Source organism: Chlorocebus sabaeus, chromosome 9 (genome assembly GCF_047675955.1).
Source record: "Chlorocebus sabaeus isolate Y175 chromosome 9, mChlSab1.0.hap1, whole genome shotgun sequence".
Lineage (NCBI taxonomy): Eukaryota > Metazoa > Chordata > Mammalia > Primates > Cercopithecidae > Chlorocebus > Chlorocebus sabaeus.
Window position 1 is genome coordinate 17,092,139 of NC_132912.1, and position 22,343 is coordinate 17,114,481.

Consider the following 22,343-nt stretch of genomic DNA (forward strand, 5'->3'; position numbering starts at 1 on the left):
CCCTGCATTCACTATCCTTCAAGTCCATGGGTGACCTGATTCTTCCTGGACACCAAACAAGAAGCTGGCTACCAAGAGGATGCTGAGCTGGTTAACACTTAAGCCATCTGAGGACGGCAGAGCTAAAAGAGCACTGTAGCATGCCCGCTACGGCTTTGGAAGTTGTAGGCACCCACCCCTAGATGCTACCATGGGGCCTGGAGTCCAAAAGCACTCGCCCTGGCTCCTGCACTCCTGTCTGCATGCTCCCCTGCCCATAAGGGGTTTGAACATGCAGCAGCCGAACAGACGAGACACACCCCTGTTGCATGTCCTGCAAGGGAGGTCAGGGAACTCTCTTATTTCATCGGCTATTACACATGAAAAATTATAGGTAGAAATGATGTCCAGAATGCTAATATCTCTCTTTGAAGAAGATTTTAAATTGTGTTTGCTGGATGTCCAGTGCCTAGATGCAAAAGAAATACAAGATTCACTCTCATTATTTCATGGCTTCAGAGTTTGGGGATTCACTCAGGTAACTCAAACATTGAACGCAGTCTCAGTGAAGGCTGTTTTCCTTTCATTTTACCTAAGACATGAATGGCTTACCAAGACTGCCACCCTAACAAAGCTCTGGACTCAAACTTTGGTCCTCTTTGTCCTGAGAGGCTCTCAGAAGAGCTGCTAAACCTTTGTGGATCAGTATAGGCCCTGCAGGCAAAAATGGTCCCAAAGACTGGACTCACACCTCTCTCAGATATTCACTCAGAAACTTCACACTACCTTATGAACCACTGGCTACTTTTAGAAAGATGTTTGTAAATGTCATCCAAAATTTCGAAATGGTCTTTGTCAGGAGAGTAGGTGGATGTTCTACACCTTCAGTCTTCATGATCCTTAGCCAACTTAGACTTTGAAGACTCATTTGGATGGTTAATATACAGTGACAAATAAACTTAACTTTCATTAATAACCTAATCTTGTAAAATATGAAATCATACCACTAAAATGGACTACTTGGAAAAACGTAAAACAACCTTTGAGTTTTCTTCAGTTAAATTTGAAAGAAACTAGCCAGTTGGAACTTGTGTAGGAAACGATCAGGAAGCTAAAATAGAAAGATCCAGTAATGAAGAGAATCTGGTTTGTATTTGAATGAAATGTTGATATATACAAATGAAAGATGAAAAACTTTTTGTTAGAAAATCAGGTAGCCTGGAACAAGACAAGGATGCCCTTTCTCACCACTGCTATTCAACATAGTATTGGAAGTTCTGGTCAGAGAAATCAGGCAAGAGAAAGAAATAAAGCGTATTCAAATAGAAAGAGAGGAAGTCAAATTGTCTCTGCTTGTAGATGACATGATTGTATATTTAGAAAATGCCATCGTCTCAGTCCAAAATCTTCTTAAGCTGAGAAGCAACTTCAGCAAAGTCTCAGGATACAAAATCAATGTGCAAAAATCACAAGCACTCCTATACACCAGTAGTAGACAGAGAGCCAAATCATGAGTGAACTCCCATTCACAATTGCTACAAAGAGAATAAAGTACCTAGGAATACAACTTGCAAAGGATGTGAAGGAGCTCTTCAAGGAGAACTATAAACCACTGCTCAAGGAAATAAGAGAGGACACAAACAAATGGAAAAACATTCGACGCTCATGGATAGGAAGAATCAATATCATGAAAATGGCCATACTGCCCAAAGTAATTTATAGATTCAATGCTATACTATACCCATCAAGCTACCATTGACTTTCTTCACAAAATTAGAAAAAAAAAACCCTCTAAATTTCATGTGGAACAAAAAAAGAGCCTGTACAGCGAAGGCAATCCTAAGCAAAAAGAACAAAGCTGGAGACATCACATTACCTGACTTCAAACTATACTATAAGTCTACAGTAACCAAAACAGCATGGTACTGATACCAAAACAGATATACAGACCAGTGGAACAGAAGAGAGGCCTCAGAAATAACACCACACATCTACAACTATCTGATCTTTGACAAACCTGACAAAAACAAGAAATGGGGAAAGGATTCCCTATTTAATAAATGGTGTTGGGAAAACTGGCAAGACATATGCAGAAAAATGAAACTGGATCCCTTCCTTACACCTTATACAAAAATTAACTCAAGATGGATTAAAGACTTAAATGTAAGACCTAAAATCATAAAAACTCTAGAAGAAAACCTAGGAAATACCATTCAGGACATAGGCATGGGCAAAGACTTCATGACTTAAACACCAAGAGCAATGGCAACAAAAGCCAGAATTGACAAATGGGATCTAATTAAACTAAAGAGCTTCAGCATAGCAAAAGAAACTATCATGAGAGTGAACAGGCAATCTACAGAATGGGAGAAAAATTTTGTAATCTATCCATCTGACAAAGGGCTAATATCCAGAATCTACAAGGAACTTAAACAAATTCACAAGAAAAAAATTAACAACCTCATCAAAAAGTGGGCAAAGCATATGAACAGACACTTCTCAAAAGAAGACATTTATGCAGCCAACAAACACATGAAAAAAAAGCTCACCATCATTGGTCCTTAGAGAAATGCAAATCAAAACCACAATGAAATACCATCTCACGCCAGTTAGAATGGTGATCATTAAAAAGTCAGGAAACAACAGATGCTGGCAAGGATGTGGAGAAATAGGAATGTTTTTACACTGTTAGTGGGACTGTAAATTAGTTCAACCATTGTGGAAGACAGTGTGGCAATTCCTCAAGGATCTAGAACCAGAAGTACCATTTGACCCAGCAATCCCATTACTGGGTATAAACCCAAAGGATTATAAATCATTCTACTATGAAGACAGATGCACACGTATGTTTACTGCAGCACTATTCACAATAGCAAAGACTTGGAACCAACCCAAATGCCCATCAATGATAGACTGGATAAAGAAAATGTGGCACATATACACCATGGAATACTATGCAGCCATAAAAAGCGATGAGCTCATGTATTTTACAGGGACATGGATGAAGCTGGAAACCATCATTCTTAGCAAACTAACACAGGAACAAAAAAAACAAGTACCGCATATTCTCACTCATAAGTGGGAGTTGAACAATGAGAACACACGGACACAGGGAGAGGAACATCACACACCAGGGCCTGCTGGTGGGTGGGGGGCTAAGGGAGGGATAGCATTAGGAGAAATACCTTATGCAGATGACTGGTTGATGAGTGCAACAAACCACCATGGCATGTGTATACCTATGTAACAAATCTGCAGGTTCTACACATGTGTCCCAGAACTTAAAGTATAATAATAATAATAACAAAAGAAAATCAGGTAGCTAAAAAATTTAAAAACAGAAAGAAAAAAGAAACCTTCAAAATAAAACTTCATTCACTCTTATATTAAGCATAAAGCATTAGTTTCAGGTAGGAATGCCTTAAAAGTGTTGGTAGTAGTGATGGGACAGGAAGCAGGAAAATGCTTGGTAGAAGAGGTTGAGGTCCCTGATGAGAGCTCCACTCTTAAGCCTGGATCTGCCGCTCAAAGTGAAAACCAATCCCTGTTTTCCCACCCAAATGTTGCCTTTTGGTTTTCCCTGCCCCCATCTGGTGCCCATAAGAACACCAAGCCCCAGACTCAGCAGACACACACACACACACACACACACACACACGCACACACACACACACAGAAGACAGAAGTGTCTGAATGTCAAGAGGAGAAGAAGGAGCTGGACATCGGAGACTATGGTCAGAGAGGAGTTCAGCCAAGGAAGGCTAGACTCCAGGGGAAGATTATCTTCCTGCAACCCACTTCCTCCAACCCCTTTCAAGCTCCCCTTACTGCAGAGAGCCACTTTTATGTCTTAATAAAGTTCTCCACATTCACCACCCTTCAATTTGTTCATGTGACCTGATTCTTCCTGGACACCGGACAAGAACTCGGGTACCAAGAGGTCAGGGTGTAAAAGGCTGTCACCCTGACCCTCCACTGAACTGGTTAACACTTAGCTGTCCATGGACAGCTAATGCTAAAAGAGCACTGATTGTAACACATGCCTTTTGGGGCTCTGGGGGTCGCAGACACCCTCTCCGAGACGGCAGAGCTAAAAGAGCATTGTAATGTGTTTGGACGCTGCGCGGGCCATGCACAGAGCCTGCTCCCACCAGAGAGGAGGGACCAGCCAGTTCCAGGGTTCATTCACCCCGGTTCCTGCATTCATCTGTTTGTGTGCTCCCTCCTGAATTCAGCTAAGCAGCCAGGCAAATAAGCCACCCGCTTCGCAAGTCCTGTGCAGGAGTCAAGGAAACTCTCCCCTCTCAGTAACAGAAACTTTTTTTGTTATCTGCCCAAATCATAGCCATATTCCTTCTCCTACACTCCCGTCTCCCAACTTGTTCTATCAGAACATGGATTCGTTCAAGCAGCAAATCAAGATCTCCTGGTCTCAAGAGAAGCAGAATCCTGTGAAAATCCCAGAGGCTTAATAATAATTGATCTAAAACATTTATGATAAATCTATTCCATGATACTTTCTGGATCTCTTTTGTAGTCAGTTCTGGCTAATGATATATCGGGGGCTTTTGTGGAAAATTTGCTTTCCTTATTAAAAGAAACACACACAAAACAGAAATAGTTAACACTATTCTTTCTTCCTTTTTTCAGAGGTAGACTCAGGTAGGACATTCAGATAAAAACCATTGCAGCCATTTTCTGACCATGACTTCTTCATACTCTTCATACTTTTATACAATGAAAAGTCAACATGCTTATCATGGTAGAGCAGAAACTGACTTGCTAAACAAACCTTGAGATTATCTACTTCCTGATTTGCTTTTAGGTAAAACATAAATGTCCTTATATTTTAAGTTGCTAATAGTTTGGTTTCCTATGATTTGACGTTAAAAACACCCATAAGTAATACATTCACTAAATATGCTTATATGGCAGTGTTTTGACCCAGGTTTGACTGGAGACAAGGCTTGAAATTTACGTCACTTACCATAATACAAGAGTCCTGTGGTTCAAGATCAAAGTCAGTGAAGTTCAAGAGAACACGGTGATTTCTGTCAACCCGAATAACCCAAGCACAGTCCGTGTTGCTCCTGTAAGGACTGGGGTAATTTGGAGAATGAATCTCTCCACTGGGAGCCTGGAAAATCCCACCACAACCTGGAAGTGCAGAACACAATTATTTCATGAGAGGACTCATGGATGCATTAAAATCATCCATTACTTGGTTGTACAGATCAATACCTTACTTTACTTGACTATCAGTTTTAGTTAGTCTATGCTAAAAACACAGAAGAACTTGATATCCACATTAAGTCATTTATCCCAACAGAATAAGAAGGGATGACATGGATGATACTAAGAAAAATACTTCAAACACTTTAAATACAGATGCCAAAAGTTATTTTTAAAAATAATTAAAAGGAAACACAAATGAAATCACGTTTTCACAAAGCCATGGAACACCGCTTCTTCACTGTCCTCTAAAAATATGGCATATTGGAAGAATAATACATTTCCTTCCAAGAATTGTGATAATCTAGTAGTGCATGCATTTAAAAATAATTTAATATCTGCCCTTTAAAAATTTAATATTCTGGATATAGTACAGTTACTTAGGTTTTTAAAAATTCCTTTGATGTTATCAGATACCTGTTACTACAATGTCTTCTCTATGACCCACCATTTCTTGGATTTATGATAATATAAACCAATAATGAAAAAATTTGGCACCATTTTCTAATAATGGAGAATGATTTAGGGGTAATCTAAACACTGTGTGTGTGTGTGTGTGTGTGTGTGTGTGCGTGCGCACGCGCGCGTGTGTATTTAAATTCCTACATAATTAACTTTAGGGGAGAGCTCTTATATTACCTTGGTTATGGTACTGTTGAAGAAGTGTGGCCATAAGGGAGCCTGGGATCACATATGTGCTTTGACATTTTCTAGCTGTGGAACTTCGGGCAAGTCACTGACCATTCTAGGCTTTGGTGTCCACACTGGTGAGATGAGGATATGAAATGGACTTCCTTCATAGGGTGGTTGTAAGGACTAAAGGAGATCCTCATAAAATAGAAAAGTGCCTGGTACATAGTAAGCCTTCTGCAAATGTGGCTCTCTCTAGTAGTTGTATATGCTAACATCTATTAAACTATTTCGTGCCATAGTTTGTTATTATAGTTTAAAAATACACAACAGGTAATTTATTTAGACTACCTAAAATCTTGGGCAGAAAGTCACCATAGAGCACACAGTAATTCCTTGGGATTCACGAATTCAATGTTTGCAAGTTTGATATTTGCCAAGAATCCAAAGGTCTGAACTATGGCATGAGGTATGGAGGCTGGTTAAGAGGTACGAGCCCTTGGAGAGTGGGTCTGGCCTATCACGCTAGTTCCGCTCTCACCATGGACTTACACACTTGCATTCTTGTTTTCACATATGTGGTGACCCTTAGGAAGTTAAACTTTATCGTGTATTTTAGGGAAGTGCACACGTCAGGTCTCAGTAGGCTTCCCTTTGGGACGTCACTAACTTATCAATCAGGGCATAGCCTTCATACGTGTTCCCAAGCATTTCACGAAATTTAACGAAGGCTCAGTTTAAGTACTTCAGGAAATCTCCTTTTTTCACTCACCTCCAGGGACTGCTTGCCATGAAGCATTGAAGCCTCTCCCATTTATAGATAAGTCAGTCTTGAATCGAATTGCTAGCTCATTTCCAGTGCTGGACACCTGCATAGGGTTCTCAGGTGATCTCTGGGTACACAATTGGGCTATTCTGGGAGAGTGGAAATCAGGGCCTCCATAGATCTAACATGGGATGTAGGAAAAAAGACTTTAAAAAATATTTTAGGCAATTACAGGCCCTTCCCCTGGCTCATTTTAACCCCTGGCTCCTTGGGTTCTACGATGATTAGAGATTGAAATCTCAGCCTCTCTGGGTGGGGATGCACTATAAACTCGAGCTGAGTTTTCAAAGGCACTCCCTCTGCCTTAGGAACACACAAGGTCAATCACCCATAAAATGCCTGCTTGTTTCATCAGCCAGAATTGCAGAGGAGGATGGAGTAGATTATTCCAGAATCTTCCCTATCTCCTCTTTTTGTCTTTTTCATGTCTTCATGGGATTTCCTGATTTCTCTAGCAGAAACATTACAGATCACACAGTATTATTTTCTGAATTTTAGGGGGACATGAAAAAAAAGAAATGTCTGATTTTCTAACTCTTATAGGCACACATGATTAGTCTTAGCATAAAGCCACTTTCTTATGAAAGTTGAGTTCACTGAAGGCTACCAATATCCCAGTTATATTTTTAGGAATTTCCTCCTAACCTGCAAACAATGTTTTCTAAGACCACACATTGAATATAACACTTACGCTTCTTTAGGAATGGAAATACCAGCTCTCTGGGTGTGTTTTGGAGCCTAAGGAAGGGGATGCTATGCACCCTCCCTGTGCCTGCTCCCAGCACGCCCATGCCCAGGAACCTGACCAAGTGAATGCCACTTTTCTACTCAGGGATTGCCCTAGACTCTGCCTTAGTCTCCAGATGGCTCCTTCTAATATAGACAGGAGACAGGGAAATACTGGGTAGAAGAGGGTGGTTCCCTGGCAAAGGCCCCACCCCCAAGCCTGGAAACCTGCAACCCTAAATGGGAACAGGCATTCTTGTTTTCACACCCAAATGTTGCCTTTTGGCCTGCCACGTCCCCATATCCTGTACCCATATAAACCTCCAACCTCAGGGTCCACGAGCAGATGAGCAGATGAACAGAAGAGCGGAGGAGGAGAAGGGTGACATGGCAGAAAAGGAGAGAGGAGAAGGAGCATCTGAACCTTGAGAGGAGTTTGGCTGGGGATGGTCAGACAGTTGATCATCCACGGGACAACCGAACCCCAGGGGGAAGATCATCTTCCCACTCCATCCCCTTTCCAGTTCCCCATCCATTCCACTGACAGCTACCTCCATCACCCAATAAAATCCCCACATTCACCATCCTTCAAGACTGTATGTGACCTGATTCTTCCTGGAGGCCAGACAAGAACGCGAGTACCAAGAGTCACTGAGCTGGTTAACACTTAAGCTGTCTGTGGATGGCAGAGCTAAAAGAACACTGTACCCTGCCCATGGGGGCTTTGAGAGTCACAGGCACCCACCACTAGACCCTACCATGGGTAGCATCTTGCCTGGGTTCCTGCACCTGCCAGTCTGCGTGCTCCCCCTCCCATAACGGGTTTGAGGGCACAGCAGCTGAACAGATGAGCCACACCCCTGTCACACGTCCTGAGAAGGGGTGGCTAGGGAACTCTCCCATTTCATTTCTAGATCTATCACACATGACTTCAGACCACATAGGCTCGTCCAAATCTGCCAAACTTGTCTGTCTGACTGGAATCCACTATCCCATTGACATTGTCCTCTGGAAAGGGTCCCCTTGGGCTCACAGAGGGCATCTTGCAGCCACGGATAGCCTAGGCCAGGCCTCCAGGAGGCCTCACAGACAGGTTTCTCAGTCTCCTCTGGGTCCTGTTTGTCTCCTGTGTGTATGTGTGGGGCTGGGGAGGGTGGCGAAGGGAGGATGAGAATCAAATCGAAGATGCTGACTTCTCATCTTCAGGTCTTCAAACTTCAATTTGTAAAAGAAAAACCATCTTTGGGAGAGAGTTTTCAAAGACATTGGTATCTGAGACCTTCACAACTGCAACCCCAGCCCTCCATGTACAGGCACTCAGGACCAGAGCCAGGAAGGCAGCTCTCAGGGGGAACTGGGCACAGTGCCTTCCCACCCTCCCTCTGTGCCTTTCCCCCACCTCGGGACACTCTGCCCTGATTCCTCAGCACCCCCGACCCTTGCCCACCCTCAGGGCCCACTGCTGACTGATAGGAAAATCACTCAAGTGTTCTCTGGGGAGAGGGAGTGAGAACAAGAAGCCTACTTTGGGGAGGAGTGTGTGATTTGAATCTATAATGATTTCTTTGTCTGATTAATTCCCCCCAGCCATCCGGGAAAGGCCAAAATGAATGAAACTGCTGTTCCACAGAGGGCTGAGCACAAGGACAGTAATTGCAAAGGAATGAAGCAGACCAACTGCTTCAGGCTTATTTTTATTAGGAGGAGCTGATGTTTGTGCACTCCCCCCAAGTCCCATCAAAAGCAGGACTTTAGGGAGAGCCCTGTGTGGCCCCTGACACGTACACATATGCAAATGGCAGAAGCAAGCTTGCTTGGTGTGTAGAGTCAGCTTTCTTTCCCATTTTCCAGATCTCCCTACCCCCTCGCCTAGGGAATAGTCCCCAGAGCATGAAACTGACAGCATGTGTTCCCAATCACCCCAGCCCAATCAATAGCACGTATTTGGAGAGACTACTGAGCACAAGTGTTAAGTTCTAACAAAGAAAACTCGCACATTGGCAAAACATTCTTTGTTTTCTCTGCTCATACATCCCCTTGAAATCACAAACATAATGGGTATGAGTTGGCTGGACCTAGAAGCCTCTAGAAGAATAAACACTGCCACTTTGGACATTATTTGCTTCCCTTCTTGCAAGGCTGAGCTCACAAAAGCCTATCGCAGAGAGGCCAGACCGGGCTAACTGTCCACACCAAGCAATTGTCCTGGTTTACTGCTTCGAGGAGTGGACTTCCTTTTCTGCCTGATGCCAGTTCGGAATCTCTCTAAAGACTTTCTCAGAGATTAAAGTGAAATCAGGCAGAGTGTTTCCATGACCGAAACAATGGTCCTTCTGGCTTCCACAAATAAAATCGATAGTTAGCACATGACTCTTCAAAAGAAGAAAAAGAAGGAAAGCATTTCAGGGCGTGGTTCATTCAACTACAGTATATGACTAAACTTTGGGGGGAAAAGAAGTGGTCTGATGATCACAGATTTAAAAATGTGCTTTAGCAAATGCTCAGGAGGGAGAACATTTCGAAGCCTATGGTTTTAATCTGTTTTGAACATTTCTTTCTGCTCTGTTAGCTCCATTTATTGTTACAATCAAGTCAGCATTCCGGGGTTATGAGTAACCAAACAGCTGCTGCTTTTTGCAGTGGGCCACTTTCTGGACTCTGATTTTTGAGGGAAAAATAACTCCTGAATAAATTCTGTGAAATCCAGGTAAGCCCAATATTTAGTGACTGTAAGGCCTCACTTGCCTATACTCACGTGCAGGCTGAGAAAGTCAGCAAAGTTTTTAGATCACATGCCCACCATGGGTAACAAACCTTTAAACCCACTGCTAACATGTTATCAGCAGCTAGGGAGGGGTGAAAAAAACCATCCCACCGCCATTAGCCCAATTTTATTACAGCAGTTTCCACATGAGTTGAGCATTTGCAGAAAAGCAAAACAAGGCTTTTGAACAAAGTGTCAGAGGGTTGCTCATTTTAGCTTTCAGAAAAAAAAAAAAATTCCCCAAATATTTAAGGGCCTCAAAATAGTCCCCCAAGCCCTGCTTTTGGTGGAACGTGGGAGGCCACTGCAATGTCAGCTTGTCATAATAAAAATAAGCCCCAAGCAGACTATGTGTCTTCTCACAGCCATTTCTGTCAGGCATAGGGCTCTCCCTGAAAGCTGCTTCTGCCTGGAGTCCCTGATTTCGTCCCTCAGGCCCCAGGCCTGCTTTCAGGGAACAGCCCCTGTCTCTACTTTCTCCCGTGATGGGCGTGACACACGAAACACAACTGGCCCATTTATATTTTGCCAAGTGGGCAACAATCACATGCACTTGAGTATGAAAATAAAGGGTTTGGAACAGGGCACATAGCTGTGGAAGATCCGCCACCAGCCCTTTGTAAGTGATAAGGGGTTTAGTGCAACCAAGCAATATCCTTGCTGGCAAGCGAGGCCATCTGAACATTCTGCACGTGGATGCTAGTCCTACTTTGTGCTGTGAGTGTGAATTTCAGGAGGCACCCTGTTTCTCCTCTGAGATGGAGTCATGACTTGGCAGCAGTCCTTCCATGAAGACTTTCCAGTTCTATCTGATTTCATTTACTGTAGCTCTATCATCAGACAATAGCAAATTGTCTGTAGAGCTACAGTAAATGAAATCAGAGATAAAACTGTTAAGTCTTTTAGAGCTACTAAAAGTAATTCCTAGTGACTCTCACTGAGAAGGATGACTTTACTAAATTACTGAAAGTAATGAATTACTAAAAGTAGTGATTGAATGATTTAGTGATGAATTACTAAAAGTAATTCCTAGTGATTCTCACTGAGGGGACGACTTCATTTCTTTTCAAGGTAAGAACTTGTTTTATAATTAAAGTTTTTGTTAAAGTTTCCTGTAACGTCCATATTACTCATATCAACCCCTTGCACCCTGCACCCATTTATGGTCTCAGGGTTTACTGGAGTGTTGAGCAGTGACTGGCTTCAGTTATCAGCTCTTCCACTCCCCTTCCATGTGGTCATGGAAAAACCCATTAATCTTTCTGAGACTTAGTTTTGACCACTGTAAAATGGGAATAAACTTCCCCTCTTACCTCATGGAATGATTTCATGTTTAAATGAGAACATGGAGGTAAAAATTCCTTTGTAAAGTACCCTAAATATGCATTATTATGGTGTGCCAATCAGAGACTTTGATGCTTTCATTCATTCCACAAACTTCTATTGAGTGTTTACTATTTGCCAGGTACTCTGTGGAGCTGGGAATATAGCAGTAAAACAAAGCAAACAAATAGCTAGCCTCATGGAATTTAGGTTCTACTGGATATAGAATCCTAGTCATGCTGTGCTACAGCAGTCCCTAGAGCTGAGGTGACAGGATTTTTGTGTGTATTTGGAAGGCATTAAAGTTTGCAGACAGGTCAAAGTTCAAAGTATACATAATAAATGTGTTACATATATGTAACTATATATAACATATGACATAATTATGTAGTATATGGTATACTTACATTAAAATATATAATAATATAATTTATTATAATAATAAATGTTAATTATTGTAATTATTAACTATAATGTATAATGTAAGTATATAATATACTACATAATATTACATATATCTGGGACATCTATACATGTTATAAAATTATATAAGAATATTATATAAATAATGTAATTATATAGTATGTTATATAATTATAACAAATATTCATATTTTATAAACTATAACAAAATATTTTAAAACTATATATTTAAATATATATATACACACACACACACGCATATTCTAATGACTAGATTCCTGCAATTAAAAATTGATTATAATAAACTTTTGGGCTCAAGATTCTCAAAGACTATTTTAATGATCCGAGACACACCCTTTGCAGTAGCGCTGGGAAAATTTTCATCTTCAAATGCCTCACGCTACCTAGGTGGCCATTTTTTTGCAAAAGCCCTCTGAGGCAAGTGGCCCTGGCGCCCCTTGAAGAGCAGCGGCAGCTCTGGCAGGCCGTCCCTGTGCTTGTTGGCAGGGCCAGTCTCTATGCTCCGCCACGCGAATGCTTTTTCTGGGGGAGCTTTCTCAGACAGCAAGGGTGAGGTGTGAGCCGTCCCAAGCACAGTCCTTACCAATGGGAACCAGAGTGGGGGGACGAGTGCCTCCACTGTGGTCCTTCAGAGCGTCCCAGCACAGGGAGTCCAAGTTGCCCCCAGGGGCTCCCTGCTGGTTCCCCCTCCCCTCTTCCTTCACTCACTCGTCCTGGGCTCCTGCTTCCCGGCATCACCTAACTCAGCGGCAGCCAAGGCCTTCAGGCATTGCTTCAGGGAAACCCGCACCACATATTAATCCCATGTCTACCAAATGATCACCGAAGGGCTGATGCTCATTAAAATGTCTAAGAATAGAACACTGCTGACTACTGGAAAGAATTCGGAATCTTGGCAGAGTGATTTCCTGTTCTACCCCAAACTTTGGGATGTACTGAAAAAACCATCTCACTTCCTACCTCCAAGACATCAAAGTTGCATCTTGAATGATACTCCACATCGAAGTCATGGATGGTGAGCTGAATGCTACTCCCGGGGGCCGTCCTAATGTACCAGATACACTCCTTGTTGGGTGGATACGTGTTGGGGTACCCGGGGCTGCTGAAGGAGCCTGTGGCCCCAGACAGCTCTCCACCACAACCTGTTAAAACAGCAAGGCTCAGTCATTTCAAAGTGGGCAGCAGCCCGTGGAAGATAATTCATAAATTCAACTCACCGAAAGTTCATCAAAAATATACAATGCCTAATTTAGGAGAAAACCATTAAGTTACAATAAAGTTATAATTATGCAGTTATAAAACAACGAGAAAAGAATCATGGCTACAACTTAGTAACTTTATACATCCAAAAATAAAACACTGATTATATATAATTTAGTACAATAATGCTCAATCCTTTTTCTTACCATATCAAACCTTTGTACTTTCTTTTTTAAAAAGTCACTCTAATTTTAGATTTTCTTTATTATAATGAGGCATACATAACATAGTAGGAAGTACAATGGGCTGTGTGAGCCGTGGTCGTGAACTTCAGGTCCCTGGGTCTTCAGTATGCTTGTAGCTAATACATTATTCCATAGTCCCGTGCAGATCTAAGAACTAGAATTTTAGGTGCTAAAAATCCTTAGCTTTGTACCAAAGACTGTAGGAAATAAACAAGTAAATGATATAGGTCCTAACTCAGGAAACTGACATTAAAAAAAAAAAATACAATGGATATAGAAAAATTCAACCAAGGAAAAAGACAACAGCATGTGTTTAAGAATGTTGATATATCATGCCTTAGAAAGCCATTCAGGCAGACCATGACAACAAATAGTCAAATGCCGTAGCCTGTGGCACACAATAGAATAATGCCGCCTTTCACTGAGTGCTCATATGAACTCTCCATGTATTTCCTGTTTCAATACTCATAAGGACCACATGAGGCAGGTACTGTTAGGATCCATTTCTTAAATGAGCAAATCAGTGCAAACAGAGGTGGCATGGACTTTCCAAGGTTAATTGATATTAGGACACTAACTGAGGTGATCTGGTTGTATCTTAGTACTTCATTACTATACCACACAGGCCCTCACATTGTTTGCAGGAATTCAGACAGAGATTTCAGTATGGAGAGGAAGAGAAAACTTTGCAGAAGAGGTAAAATTTAAGGAAGGCTTGTGAGAGGCAAAATTAGAAAAGAGATTATCTTGTTTTCCAACAGCAATATTTGGTGAATAACAAAATGTTTTTTGCTCTTGTTAACATTTCCGGGCCTCTTTTTCTTTCATTCTTTTCTTTGGAATATTCTTTATTGGTTGGTAAATTCTTCCAATTCCTGCTCTTATTCTTCAAAGCTTTTCATGTGCAATCATTAAAAAGTCAGGAAACAACAGGTGCTGGAGAAGATGTGGAGAAATAGGAACACTCTTAACACTGTTGGTAGAAGTGTAAACTAGTTCAACCATTGTGGAAGACAGTGTGGCGATTCCTCAAGGATCTAGAACTAGAAATACCATTTGACCCAGTCATTCCATTACTGGGATTATAAATCATGCTACTATAAAGACACATGCACACGTATGTTTATTGTGGCACTATTCACAATAGCAAAGACTTGGAACCAACCCAAATGTCCATCAATGATAGACTGGATTAAGAAAATGTGGCACATATACACCATGGAATACTATGCAGCCATAAAAAAGGGATGAGTCCGTGTCCTTTGTAGGGACATGGATGAAGCTGGAAACCATCATTCTGAGCAAACTATCGCAAGAACAGAAAACCAAACACCGCATGTTCTCACTCATAGATGGGAATTGAACAATGAGAACACTTGGACACAGGAAGGGGAACATCACACACCAGGGCCTGTCGTGGGGTGGGGGAGGGGGGAGGGATAGTATTAGGGGGAATACCTAATGTAAATGACGAGTTAATGGGTGCAGCACACCAACATGGCATATGCATACATATGTAACAAACCTGCACATTGTGCACATGTACCCTAGAACTTAACATATAATAATTTAAAAAATAAAATAAAATAAATAAAAACAACAGCGCCTCCTCACTCCATTATGAGTAAATGTGCATTTTTCACATGAATGACATTAAACTACCATGGCTTCTAAAGTAAGACACCAAGTCTGAGATCTTGTCTAGTATCCACTCTATGCAAATTCCTCCTATACAGTGAGTTACAAGAAAAGCTTTTAAAAGTTAAGGAGTTAAAAAAGAAAACCTCTATACAGAATTCCCCACTGCACCGAGAAGCACTGAGAATTCTAAGAATATTGATTCAGCAGAGAAATCTGACTCTAGCTCAAAGCACTACTATCTTCTTGACTTCTTAGTTTCCTTGCACTTGAAAACCTCTGCATTTTCAGACTTTAAATGTATTGCACAGAGCAATATCTTTCCTGTTTCCTATAAAGTTCCCGCTTTTATTTCTAAAGGCTATGAAAAAGCTGTTTAAAATTAGATGTGCTGACATTGTTTATAGACTATGGTGAATCTTAAAAAAACACAAGTACCATAAAAGATGAGAAAATATTTGTCCAACTACAACAACACATGGCAAACATTCCTGAAGCCAAAATCATCACAGATTGTCCATATCTCCTGTACCACTGCCCAACTCCAGGAAGCACTGCTCACAGGACATTCTATAACACGATGCTCCTGGAGTGGTACAACACAGTGGCTCATGTAACTCGTGTTAAGATATACCACATTTTACTAAAATACATTATAGGTAAGCAAAGCCTGTTACTCAATTTTTTTTCTCAGCTTGCATTTTCAGTTCAGATGGTTCTTTCTATCAGTGGTATCAAACAAATTATCCAATGGAAAAAATCTAGAGGAAAATAACTTTATGGCCACATGATATAAAAGATAAGAAGGAAATGAAAGCTTAGATAGCTCATTTCTGCATTTTTACTTAGCATTAGTTCATCAGCCAATCTGATTCAATTTTTTTTATCACAGTTGATTCATCTAAAACTCTGTGTAACATTTTTCCATTGTCTTTTCCAGTTGTTTTAGGTTTCCTTGTGAATTCCTTCGCAAATAACAGGATACTAATATCCTTAAATTAATCACTGTAAACTGGAATGGTAATACAGATTTGTGGCATTCAGTAATGTTTTTAAAAAATTACAGTACAGTTATATGGACCCACAATGTCTTTTTTCCTAGGATTTAAAGCAAATAATAAGGTTTGCTTAATAAACAGAGCAAAATTTTATTTTTAAGTATTTCTTGTTAATAGCACATGTGTGTATGTTTTTTAAAGAAAAATTTCTTTTTCTTTTCCTTTTTTTTTTTTTTTTTTTTTTTTTTTTTTTCCAGTAGAGATGCAGTTTCACCATGTTGGCCAGACTGGTCTTGAACTCCTGACCTTGGGTGATCCACCCACCTTGGCCTCCCAAAGTACTGGAATTACAGGTGTGAGAAATTTCAATTTTATAAGTGATACTCTGTCAGGAGTGGAGAAATTTCAACTTTATAAGTGATACTCTGGAGAAATTTCAATTTTATAAGTGATACTCTGTCAGGAAAAATATTGTATGGTTATGAGAAAGAGAGAAAGAAACTGTTAGAGCTTGAAATATCTGAAGTTTTCTTTTTCTCCTTCATGCTCTCACTACCTCTGAGGTTTAACATATCAAAAGGTAACATTTGATTTAAAAATTCACAGCAAATGCAAAATAGGATAGATTAGTGGTAATTTTTGGTCAAAATTACAAAGTACTAGGAGGTAAAGTTAATTCTGGTAATTATGGTAGAAACTTAACTCTCTTTGCATTTCTAAAATTTGAAAGAGATAAAATAGCTTCCCAGTTCCATATATTTATTCATTCATTCACTCATAAGTGTTTATTGAGCATCAGCCCATAATATAAGCAGTGCTATAGAAGCCAAGTGTATTTAATATCTCTTGAATAAAAGAAGGACATTTATAGACATAAAAAGTGCTATTACCCACATGTCTTCTTGCAAGTTATCAAACCCTTTTTGCTTTTCTTTCAGTTTACCAAGAATAATTTCAGTAAGTTTTTATTTGAAGAAAACAACCTGAATTCTAGTCTATCCTTTACACGTTAATCACTGGTAAGTTACAAATAAGAATAAATATCTCATCATGCCATTACCAGTCATATTTGCGACTCTAGATGCATGACAAAGGGATCACAAACAGGGATGGGAAAAAGAGATGGAGAATACACAAGTCTGGAAATGAAAGAAGTTATATCAACCAATACCCATCAGGAAATAACACAGACAGGGATGTTTAGACCACCAACATCCTTGTCATCATCCGGTTACCTGTCTGGTTGAATGAACAATAAAATGTAAAAGAAATAGAGAAGTTTTTAAAACTGGTCATTCGTAATTTAAAATAGATGACAATGATTTAGAAAAGCCTTTCTAGGTCTACATAAAGAAGAAAATTTAAAAGATGAAAATACCAGCCAGGCGTGGTGGTTCACGCCTGTAATCCCAGCACTTTGGGAGACCAAGGTGGGCAGAACAACTGAGGTCAGGAGTTCGAAACTAGACTGTCCAACATGGTGGAACTCTGTCTCCATTAAAAATGCAAAAATTAGCTGGGTGTCGTGGTGTGCGTCTATAATCTCAACTATTCGGGAGACTGAAGCAGGAGAATTGCTTGAACCCAGGAGGTGGAGGTTGCAGTGAGCCGAGATTGCACCACTGCACTCTAGCCTGGGCGACAGAGCAAGACTCCATCTCAAAAATAAAAAAGATGAAAATACTCACCAAGAAGGGAACAGTGACATGAGGAATAAAGAGTTTTGAGAGAAATAGACACAGTGGCTCTTTGTCACTTTGGTAAGAGAACGTATTCATGGAGGAGACATGATTTTAGAACTGCTTAATTGGCATGTTAGATTGCAAAACTTTTGGAAACATTATAGTGTAACAGAGGAAGCATGGGCTGTGGTTCAGATAAATGGGTTCCTAAACTGGCTGTGATAGTTCCTCGATAAGTAATCTAACCTTTCTTTCCTCTACAGCAGTATGAATAGTTACTTCATAGGGTTGTTACATAGAATAAATGGAACAATCCAAAGTTTTTAGCTAAATGTTGTACATATCATAATCCTTTCATACATGCTGTGTATTCTATCTTTATATATATATTTTTTTACTCTTTTATTTTGAAACAGGGTCTTGCTATATTGCCCAGGCTGGTCTTGAACTTCTGGGCTCAAGTGATCCACCTTTCCCTCCCAAAGTGCTGGGATTACAGGTATGAGCCACCACACCTGGCCGTGTTTTGTATCTTCACAAGACTTTATCCCAGATTTGAGACAAAGACTTGGAGCTAGAAGAAGAATTACTAGCTAAAAAGCTATCATGAATAGTTAGAGAAGAGGTAAGAAATTGGTTGTTCATTAAAGTGCATAGAAATTTTTTAAAAGACAATCCATATTTGTATGGCAGTTCAGTTCTCAAGTGCTTTCATTTTATTTGAATTATTTTTATTTGAAATGCATTATTTTATTTGAAATTAATCATGACAACATGAGGCAGGTAACAATGATAATGTCAGGCCCATTGTAGAGGTGAGCAAAGTGAGGTTCAAGAAAGCTGTGGAACATGCTCATATCACTTACTGAATGGCAGATGTGGGTGCAAAACCCTATTCTGACACCAACCCACCCCCATCCTGACCTCCACTTCTGTGTTCTCTCTCCCCTGTGCCTTGCCGAAAACTTCGGCTCAAAGGCATGGAACTAACAATGTAGAACACTGCCCTCATTACTATCCTGTCCCTCCACTGAAGACAATCACCATAGCAACCTGGAAAACGTAAACGAAGCAAAAATCTTTTAATTGACTTTGAGGCAAAATCTAACAGAATACATCATTAGACATCAGCTGAACTGGAATAAAATAATGCCCTGAAGAGAAGCCTATGTTTTTCAGTTTTAAAGAGTTAATCCTTATAAAAGTTTTAGTACTGGTGACTGATCATCTGTTTGACTTGATTTTCCTCCAAACTCTCAGTCATCAGCTGAAAGGAAGTGCTTGCTTTATCTGTAGGAAGCACATTGATCTGCTGAACTCATAACAACTAAGAGTTACAAGCTGTTGCTAAACCTGCTTACTTGTGTAGATAACTTAAAATACCTTCATAAAAGAACTTTGCTAATATTGTTTTGGTTTTTGTCCAAAACAAACCATGAGTTATAAAATTCCAGTACCAAAATATTTAATAATAACCTTCTATGTAGGTACTATCTTTAAGTTCGTATCTGTGTGTTTTTAATAAGAGCTTTAATAAAAGCAAACCAGCAATGAAACAGCTAAATGGAATCCGAGGCACAAAGTTTAAAAAGTAAATGCTGTATTGCCCTTGACTGCTCAAATGCAGTCACCGCTTTGCGCCTGGCATTTTCCTGAAACTATATGCCATAAACTGATGGCATCAGGAGGAATGACATCTTGAAATTGACATGTCTAAAGCCCAACGAGGATGGGAGAAAAGGGAGAGAGAAGTGACCCAACACCGACACCCTCCCACCCTTATCCTTTCATTCCTAAAGGAAATGCCTGAGAAATCAATGGTTGCTGTTAAAACGAAGCCAAAAAGCCAAGGCACGGTAAAAGAGAATTAAACTTTAAACATAATTAGTGACGATGTTCACATGCTCCACTAAAATGGTCAATTTATATTTTACTAGCTTTTTTCTATAACTTAAAAATAAAAACTCTTTCTGTTCCACAAGACCTTGAGATGTGCCTCATTGGCGAGGCCAGTTTGCCCTCATTGTGTAAAAAGGCAGCTTGTGGGCTGGGCATGGTGGCTCATGCCTATAATCCCAGGACTTTGGGAGGCCGAGGCAGGCAGATCACAAGGTCTGGAGATCCAGACCATCCTGGCAAACATGGTGAAACCCTGTCTCTGTTAAAAATATAAAAACTTAGCTGGGCATGGTGGTGGGCTCCTTAAAATGGCCAAAGTTGTTCAAAGGTGACTGACATGTAATGAGAACCACAAAAAGTCAGTAACTCCTGGTTTGATGTTACCAGTTAATTCCCCAACATTTCACAGGTGTGTGGCCAAGTGATAAGCATCTGTCCTACTGGGGTCACTAGTCCTCTCCGAACACAAGGCCAAGGGTGGAGCTCCTCAAATTCATAAGGACATGAAGCATGTGCAGATGAATTTTCTGAGCGATTTGGTCAGATAGCATGTATTCTGTGAGGATGGAGACACAAACTGGAGTGATCACGAGATGAAATCACAGAAGAAAATCAAGTAATACAAAGGTCAAGGAACATAAAATTTCCCTGAGAAAAAAGAAGGAAGAAAGAAGACAGAAAAAAGGAAGAAGAGGACAAAACATGGTGACTCCAGGAGAGGAGAGAGTTGTCCCTGTATTGGGTTGAACACTGTGCCCCTAGACTTATGCCCACCAGGAACCTGTGACTGTGGCCTTTTTGGAGGGAAGAGTCTTCGCAGATGTAATCAAGTTAAAATGAGGTCATACTGGATTGGGGTGGAACTGGAATCCAATATTCTTGGTTTCCTTATTCGAAGAGGGAAATTTGGTCCCAGACACCAAGAAGGAAGAAGGTCATGTGTGCATAGATACAGAAATTGGAATTATATATCTGCAAGTCTTAGAAAGCCAAAGACAGCCATCAATCAACAGAAGCTAGAAGAAGCAAGGAACGGTCTTCCCTAGAGCCTTCAGAGGGATGAGCCTGCCAACACCTTGACTTTGTACTTCCAGCCTCCAGAATAAAAAGAATAAATTTCTATTGTCCCATGCCACCCAGTTTGTGGTACTTATTTACAGCAGCCCTAGGAAGCTAATATATCCTCATTCTTTTCCTGATAAATGAGGTGGCCAAATTCCCAGGTAGGTACAAAATGGTAACAGCTATTTCTGTGGTATTCAAAGAGTGTGCATTTGTAAACTTTCTGTATTTATCTTTTAATTATTACTTCCTATTTGTCATCTTGAGATTTAGAAGATGGTTGGTCAAGGATAAAATTTTCATGAAAATAGAAAAGGTCTACTGTTGAGAAAACTAGCAGCAAATACAGGGCCAGGTATCACATCAGGAAGAAATAGGTAAACCCGAGAACCAGGGAGTTAAGCCACAACAAGTGTTAGCATTTGAGAGTCAATAAAGGTTTAGAAAGTTTCATGTTCCACAAAGACTTCATCCCTGCCCCATATTTTGTGATAATCCATTTTATTCGACTAATTTATATACAGCAGTGGATATAAAGTAGAACGTCAGGTTTCAATGGTAGAGACACAATAAAAAAGAGTGAAAGAATAAGTCATTGCATGAAGTCAGTGACTTGGAAAACAGACACAAGAAGCTTAGAAATCAATGCTGTTAACCGCTGTGAAATGACCTTTACATTCCTATTCAAGATGTCATATAAATATTCAGAGTTAAGACTGTCATAGCCATCTGACTATCTAAGATGGCCTAGATCTAAATACTGATGTGTTTCCCCTTAGTACATCATCAAAGAGAAAGAAATCCAAAAAACCCATAATTTTAGAGTTTCTGTGTAATATAAATTTTAATTTCCTGTATACAAAAGGATACTATCTTTCATCGTAGCCCAGAGAAGTTAGCTAATCTTGTCATCTTTTCACTTTGATTAACCTTACCAGTTTCCTTTTAAGCTACTAATTTCAATCAAATTAAAAAATGGTTTCCCAGTAGAAATCCCTTGCTTACAATTCTTCAGGAGAAATCAATCATTTGATCAATCTCTTTTCCCTCTCCTTAGATATTTTTGAAATGACTGAAGACTTCTAAACACAGTTTAGTACAAAAAGATCCAAGGAAAGAAATGAGACTAAGATAACTGTACTAATCTCCCCTGAAATAAGTAGTCATGCCGAAGGCTACTGAAAGCTTCTTTATGAAATCCCTCAAACAAAGACAGAGAAAACATGTTCTCTGTAGGCAATTTCCAAGTTCAACAGTCATACTTCTATTTAGAAATATTTATTCAAACCTGCATTCCTTCAGTTTCATTATTTTGGTACACAGGGCTCTCACGGGGAAAAGCGCTTCCAGGGCCCTACATTGCAGGCCTCTCCCTGATTCCTTCCCTCACCTCCCCCAACCTCTAACCTTCCTTCTGCAGGGAGCAGACTCCACCCAGGGAAATGGACACATGTGGGCAGCACCACGTCCAGGGCAGTGGTGTTCTGTGACCCTTTAAACTCTGTCCAAATCTGAACCTCAAGGCTGTTTTCTGTGATTACAACATCCCGTGCTGCAGGCCCCTCGCAGGGCAAATCCTGCATCCAGCCAGCCTGGGTCTTTAGCTTAGGGAAAGCAAAACAACTAAACTACCCAAATCCTCACATGCTCCACCCCAGTCCTATGGTCCACCCTAGCCCGGCCAAGCTGTTCCGGG

General features: G+C 40.4%; 1 protein-coding gene across 1 annotated transcript in view; it reads right to left on the bottom strand.

Annotated features, from left to right (window-relative positions):
- The window catches only part of CUBN (cubilin), a 309,569-nt gene that overhangs the window by 151,115 nt on the left and 136,111 nt on the right, over positions 1-22,343 (bottom strand). The window contains exons 29-31 of the mRNA XM_008002385.3: positions 12,884-13,065; positions 6,614-6,788; positions 4,967-5,136 (exon numbers count right to left, since the gene is read on the bottom strand). Coding sequence (XP_008000576.3) covers positions 4,967-5,136; positions 6,614-6,788; positions 12,884-13,065 — 527 coding nt within the window. The remainder of the gene's footprint in view (positions 1-4,966; positions 5,137-6,613; positions 6,789-12,883; positions 13,066-22,343) is intronic.